Genomic DNA, 6571 nt, shown 5'->3' with positions numbered 1-6571 from the left:
GCGCACTGCACCGGTATATGCTATATATATAGCAATGTATTCATGGTTCGTATACTGAAGTATAGGCATGAAAAGTTAGCGTGGCTACCTCGAAAGGTTTTCACCAGTTCAAATTTTGTGCTACAGTTTTATTCAGAAGTGTCGAGTCCTTTGCAGTTGCCTCTGTGACTGACCGGGTAACATACCAACATGACAATACACACTGCATCTGCAAGCCAAATACCGTTGTATATGACGACATGCTTCTGTCGACTGTGAGGAAAAGCTGTCAGCCGGAGCTGAGCGCATCCCTGTCGTACCCAGGAATTACTGCCAGTTGTAGTTGTAGCCTGGCATGGGCACATTGAGTGTCTTGGCTTCTCCGTCGTCGTCATAGAGCACCTTGTCATCGTCCCACGTGTAGACGCCCACGTCGCAGAGCGTGATACGATAGTCCTCGGGATCGGCAGTGGCCCTGTCACAGGCCTCGTTGTGCTGTGTGACTGTGATCACATTGCCCTTGGCTGCATCGTATATGCTTCTTTGTACTCCCCACGCCTTAGTGTAGTCTAGCGGCCATCGCGGCCAGCAGAAGGCCTTGATGCTTGGGTTGAAGCTGTCCTTGTGCGATTCTGTATCGATGACTCCGCGACGTCCCTTGAGGTGATCCGGCCGCTTAAGGTTCACATACTTATCTTTGATGTTCCACCCAGGCCCAATATTCTTCTCCTTGTACGTCTCGGTTTCTTCACTCAAATTGTACAGACTTTGGTTGAAGTTCATTGCGTCTAGACCGTCGTCGACAGACACTGCTCCTGTTTTCGCCATCTTGTTGTATTTGTACGAATCCGGCAATGGGGGCGCAAAGTAACCATCGGTCGGTGCCCACAATGGGCTAGCGGACTCGTACTTTATTTCCCTGTAGTTTTTGTAGGGTACGCAATCGTGTGTGATTTCGCCGGTCGTGGAGTTGGAGATGGTGATGGTCACATTGTTCATGGCATCTAGATTGTCAGAATCTTGGTTGAAAATTCGCACCTACCCGATCAGTAAATTAGGATGGGGAGTAAGAGAGAATGGTGTTGTGTTAGTGAACTGGTGTTAGTGGACAGGTGTGGTACAGAAACTACTGAAGGAGAATGGAACTACTGAAGGGGTATGGTACCGTGACAGACTCACAGTGTCGGTGAGAAAGGCCCATCGGGTGTGCAGAATATGTAGGCATGAACAATCGAGAAACGCTCATACATAAGGATGTGCAGAATATGTAGGCATGAACAATCGCTTTCACACTGTCCTACCGCATAGATGTTGTACGCTTCAGGCAGCTCCACCTTCCACCAGGGATTGAGCTCTTCGTCAGTGGCGGTCTCCACATTACTGATCACGCCAGTTTTAGCGCAGGTATCGATAGGAATGTTGATAGGACCGCGGACCTCGTCCCCGATGTCCTTGAGACCTACTGCGCCCTTGAAGACCATACTGGCATTACCGTTCAGAGTCGACCCCGACGCGGTGTAGCTGCTCATAGTTGCCACAGCAGTATCAGGGTGTACTGTGCGAAGCACATTGGCTGTAGGATTTTGTGGTTAGGTGAGGGTTTTGTGGTGAGATGTTTATGATGCGAGAATGAATACATTTGATATCACTTCCTCCCAAGACAATTCAATATCGGCAGACACGTGTAAGTGCAGTCGGGTCTATCGTTACCGTCAAACAGGACTATAGACAAGTCACCACTTCCTCACTACAAAATACATAATGTAAATAATTGTCAACACTACTGCCGTTTGTAGATATCCGTTTGCCTCTATTGCATATATTCCATAGGTGTGATGTAATACTCTTATGTACAGAAGCGAGATTGACTTTCCTCGGCACATACGGGCAGCCATCGCTGCATAGTCTATGTCTGAGTAGTACCACTCCATTTGTAGAGAATATCCGCCCCGATAACCCCAATTATTCCATTCCTGATGAGCAGTGCCGAGATTGCCCCAGGCTCTTTAAATGCCCGTACCGAGGAAGAATTCCTCAGTGTAGTCGATAACGGCGTATCCGTCGGCGACATTGCACTCGCAGGAACTGAACTGCTTATCAAATTTTTCATAGTCGATCTGGTCCAGTTCTAGAGATGGATCGCTAAGTACATGGTCAGTGCCCCACTTGATGAGTTCCTCGTAAAATCCCTGTGTTCCGCGAACTGCGATTTGCGTCTATCTGCAGTGTAGTTCAATGCCTTCTGACTCCTGAAGGGGCACTTTCATTCGGAACACGTTCTGGATTTTCTGTCACATTTGTTGCAGCCGTCGTACATTAGCCATTGATCATACGGTCCCTGCTCACGGAAGGGATTCGTATTTTTTGCAGCCAGTGCGGCCGTCCGAGGCGTTACTTTGTCTGTGTACCTATATATATCATCGGCGTCACGGAATAGTTCGGCACACTGATAAGAGTTTTCAAGAGCTAGTCGTTCCACCCAGTATGTAGCTTACTTCAACGGATGAGTGGGAGCGAGATAGTGGTCATACTCGATATGTTCAGCCTGCCTACGTTGGTAGGGCTGGACTCCTTCGTTCCACTTGGAGCATTCGTAGTATGCAAAGTCGGATGAGTGGGAGCGAGATAGTGGTCATACTCGATATGTTCAGCCTGGCTACGTTGGTAGGGCTGGACTCCTTCGTTCCACTCGGAGCATTCGTAGTATGCAAAGTTGTATTTCCCCCACGCTTTATAACCTGTTCTGCACTGCGCACAGCCAGGGCCTAGGCTCATCGCACGTATACGTGTTGTTGTTCATCAATAAAGGTACCCACATGCCGGTTTCGTTGGTCATCTTTATCCAATCTCTGGCGAGATCAATATCTTCCAGATTCGTAACGATAATTGCCCCTTGAGCCTTCTTTCTTTGTGTCGGCCTGCCAATCTCCTGCTAGCATACCCCTAAATTTCATATCTTGGTGTACTCATCTGCCAACTACTCCCCAAACAGAGTCGTCGGACCTGCCCACGGCAACCGCAAACTGGATTGGAACGCATATGTGATGCGTGAAAATCAGTACGTCAACACCCCATGGGCCATTAAGGATGCATACACAATTCCAACATTTTGGGGTATTACTATCTACCCAAACTACCCGAACTGGATCAGTCCCCAGAAGAATCAGTATGCCGACAAGCCCCGCACCTGGATGGCCGGACAAATTGTCGCCGAGGCATTCTTCAATGGGCGCGTAGACTACGGTCTGGTGGACACTGTAGAACCAGTGTACGCCACTAACAACTACCTGGATGTCTCCCTGGGCGAGGTAGTGGTGCTCGACAAGGTCCAGTCAAGCGGTCTCAACATCCAAATGCAGGCGGCCGAGTGGGCGTACACTCACAATACTGTCCACCGTGATCAACACGTATGCCGCAAAGCCTCGGACTTCACAACCTTCACCCAGAACGTCGACAACAAGCTCCTGTCACTGCCCCGACAACCAGCAGATGAAGATGGGTATGGCCGCATCTTCAACGGTAACACTCCACCATATGCCTCAAGATTACGTGCAGGAGGACGTCGAGGGAATGATGGCGCAGGGTTCTAATTTTGGCTCCAAAAATGCGGGCAGCATTGACGAGTGCATCGCCGAGTACGGCGTCACCCAGCCCTTCGGGTCCACGTTGCGCCTAGACTACGCCAACATCAATCCAGACTACTACCTCAACGACATCGAGTATTGGGGTCTACCCTGGGAAGGCACAGGTTTAGGCAGAAACACACTCCCAGCGGGTGCGAAGGAGACTATTTATTTCGAAAATTGCTAAAACCCTTCTGTGACTTGGTGATGCTCGAGGTGCTTTAAGCGCCAGACGCATACGGCGCCGACGTTGATGTAGTCCGCAAAATTGTAGTCTGATACGTACACGGTTGCGATCGAGCTACATCGGGGTGGTAAGCAGCGTCTCTGAGTCCGCCAGACAACAATTTCATACAATTTATATCGGTATGAGATATCGAAGGATTCAAAGTGACAGTTCCCCCCCCGCCCTCCCAGACCGGAGCAGCTGCAGAGATCCGTTAGGGTGGATGAAGTTGGAGTGACAGCTACTGTGTAGGTGTTACTTGATAGAAATAAACTCTATTCGAAATATTCATGGTACCAAGTTCGTCAACTAACTCTAATTGAAAATATTAGCGACCCCAACATGTGTATTAATGCGTGTGTATGGCATCGCAACGTGGTGAGCACAAGGTAATATAGCACGCAAAATAAACTAGGGAGCACGATCCACGCACACTATTCAAGTCCCCACCTTTGTGAAGTGTCCTCTCCGCTCTGATAACGAATCAGATAAAGCTAGTACGCTCCGAACGATACGCGAAGTACACGCAACGTCACACAACCCAGCACTAAGACACGCTCGATTCACTGTACTATTACCTACTTCGGATATAACTTCGCTACTCAGTTTTTGCATAGCCAGCACGGCCAGCACTACTACATGGTCACGCCATCTTTTTCGCGACTAACCAAAGTCCCAGGAGATGCAAACTGACGCACAAGCTAAACACGCCCAAAAAGCTAGTTTTTAATAGCTTGTGCCGGAATAGACGCATGGCTATATATGCGCCTACAAAACCGCCTGATAAACTGCATAGATGCAGAAACCCCTCAGAGACACGCCATTGACCTAGTCTCGCACATAACTTATCGTGCCGCATTGCAAAGAATGTACAAGCGTTGCATAAGATATAGTAGTAGCGGAAGTGTGTAACTAAACTGAGCACCACCGACACTGTTTTAAACAAACTTTGATCAGACATATTTCTGATGTTCTGAGTCTCCGCGTTGAAGTGATGCTGAACACTGCAAGGTTGAAGTTGTTGTTGTTGGTTATAAAATGAGTTGCGACTGAAGGAAAGATCATTTTTATTTATTTATAAGATTATAATATAACAAAGTGCTGACTCGTCAAATCTACTTTATGACTCATCAACATTTCATCACGCGTCCCTGTCTACAAAGTTAAAAACATGCGCTGTATGTAAAAATACATTGTACAATATCACACTTTACTTTTACTTTTAGCGCACCGGAGGTCAAACTGCCTATGACCTATGTATCGTATTTAAATAGTTTTCGCGACGATCAATCCAGCAGAGAGTGAAAGAATCGTGTTTAAGAAATATGAGCGACGACGAGAGTGTTACCTTACGCCTTAAAACTTGCAAACAAACAACATCAGCGAGTTTGCAAGCAAAGCTAGATCTATTGTCCGATCTGGCTAGCAGGGATGATCGCTTAGAGTTTGTGAACCAATTTGTGCCCTTGGATTTATCGCAAGCGGATAAGAAAGCCTATGTCGAAGATCTAACGAGTGCCGAAGAAGCAGAGGGTCAGTGGGGCAACTTGAAGGCTGAGATAATGGCGTTGAAGGCAGGCCAAGGTGTGGTCAAGATTGAGGGGGATCAGGAAAGCGAGGCTGTGTTTTACTTCAGACATCCTCTGCTGGAGAAGTGCGACCGGGAAGTAGCCTTCGTCTGCAAAGGAGACGAGTGGCGAGCAGAGGGTTAGATTCGTTTATGAGTCAAATGTATTAGTATGTGTATGTATATGTATGTATGTATGTATATGTATATATATCGGGGGTGAGGGCCTGTTTGTGCTGATATTTCGGCTGCACCAAGCCCTTGGACTCAGAACTATACCACTGCTGCATAATTATTGAGTGGTACTTCACTCTTCGATCGGCTCGGTCGTCATTTACTACTAGGGTATTGATTGGAAAGCGATAGTTGTAGCTCATCGGTATATACAGTAGGATGACATCTGTTGGGCCTTTCTATTTAGATCGAGGCTTTATTTGCGGTTCGTGTATGTTCGTGTTGAGTTGTGTACACAGAGCAACGCTTTGGTACCTTCACGCAGCGGCATACCACCCCAACGTATACTCGGGTACCAGCGAACAACGAAAATTAGTAGACGGATGAAATCCACCGAAATCGACAAGTTACAGATCGACCCCAATCACTATCCAAAATACAATACTTCCAAGTCGACCACAGATGGATTTTTACTTGAAATCATAGTTCACACCATGCTCTAAGTGACTGCTGCTATCTATCGAATTTATATGTATCATTGCAGGTTCGCACAGCAGAACCAATTAATTATTAATAAAATAATTTACGTGTCCATATACTCATATATATATATATATATATGTATGTATATACATATTCATATATATCTATTTAGATATATATATATATATATATATGCATGTACGTATGTATATATGTATGTGTATATGTATGTATGTATGTATGTATGCAAGTATGTATGTATGTATATTTATATATATATATATATATATATATATGCATGTCTATGTATATACATATTAAACTATATCTATATCTATATATNTATATAATATAATATAGTATATATATATATAGTNTATATATATATAATATATACTACTATATATATATTATATCATGTGCCTAGGAATAAATATATTTATGTAACTTTCTGTTTATATATTCATTTCTATATATATATATATATATATCATGTGTATAGAATAGATATATTTATGA

General features: G+C 45.3%; 4 protein-coding genes across 4 annotated transcripts; 2 read left to right on the top strand and 2 right to left on the bottom strand.

The window, feature by feature from the left end:
* Positions 1–115: 115 nt before the first annotated feature.
* On the bottom strand, positions 116–1594 carry SARC_12618 (hypothetical protein). Its single transcript, XM_014293273.1, has 2 exons — positions 1281–1594; positions 116–1017 (listed from the first exon to the last, which is right to left on the bottom strand). The coding sequence occupies exons 1-2, from the start codon at positions 1506–1508 to the stop codon at positions 307–309; spliced, it is 939 nt and encodes a 312-aa protein (XP_014148748.1). The 5' UTR covers positions 1509–1594; the 3' UTR covers positions 116–306.
* Positions 1595–2922: 1328 nt separating this feature from the next.
* Positions 2923–3789, top strand: SARC_12617 (hypothetical protein; the record flags this gene model as incomplete). Its single annotated transcript, XM_014293272.1, has 2 exons — positions 2923–3498; positions 3524–3789. Exons 1-2 carry the CDS (start codon positions 3024–3026, stop codon positions 3787–3789), a joined length of 741 nt encoding a protein of 246 aa, XP_014148747.1. The 5' UTR covers positions 2923–3023.
* Positions 3790–4161: 372 nt separating this feature from the next.
* On the bottom strand, positions 4162–4846 carry SARC_12616 (hypothetical protein; the record flags this gene model as incomplete). Its single annotated transcript, XM_014293271.1, has 1 exon — positions 4162–4846. A coding segment is annotated over one exon (375 nt), but the record flags the coding sequence as incomplete, so codon positions are not given.
* Positions 4847–4961: 115 nt separating this feature from the next.
* Positions 4962–6163, top strand: SARC_12615 (hypothetical protein). Its single transcript, XM_014293270.1, has one exon. The coding sequence runs from the start codon at positions 5154–5156 to the stop codon at positions 5538–5540; it is 387 nt and encodes a 128-aa protein (XP_014148745.1). The 5' UTR covers positions 4962–5153; the 3' UTR covers positions 5541–6163.
* The last annotated feature ends 408 nt before the right edge of the window (positions 6164–6571 follow it).

The sequence above is a fragment of the Sphaeroforma arctica genome (genome assembly GCF_001186125.1).
Source record: "Sphaeroforma arctica JP610 unplaced genomic scaffold supercont1.2442, whole genome shotgun sequence".
In the NCBI taxonomy this organism is placed as follows: Eukaryota; class Ichthyosporea; order Ichthyophonida; genus Sphaeroforma; species Sphaeroforma arctica.
Note: the sequence above shows the minus strand (reverse complement) of the source record. Positions and strands in the feature narration are given on the sequence as shown.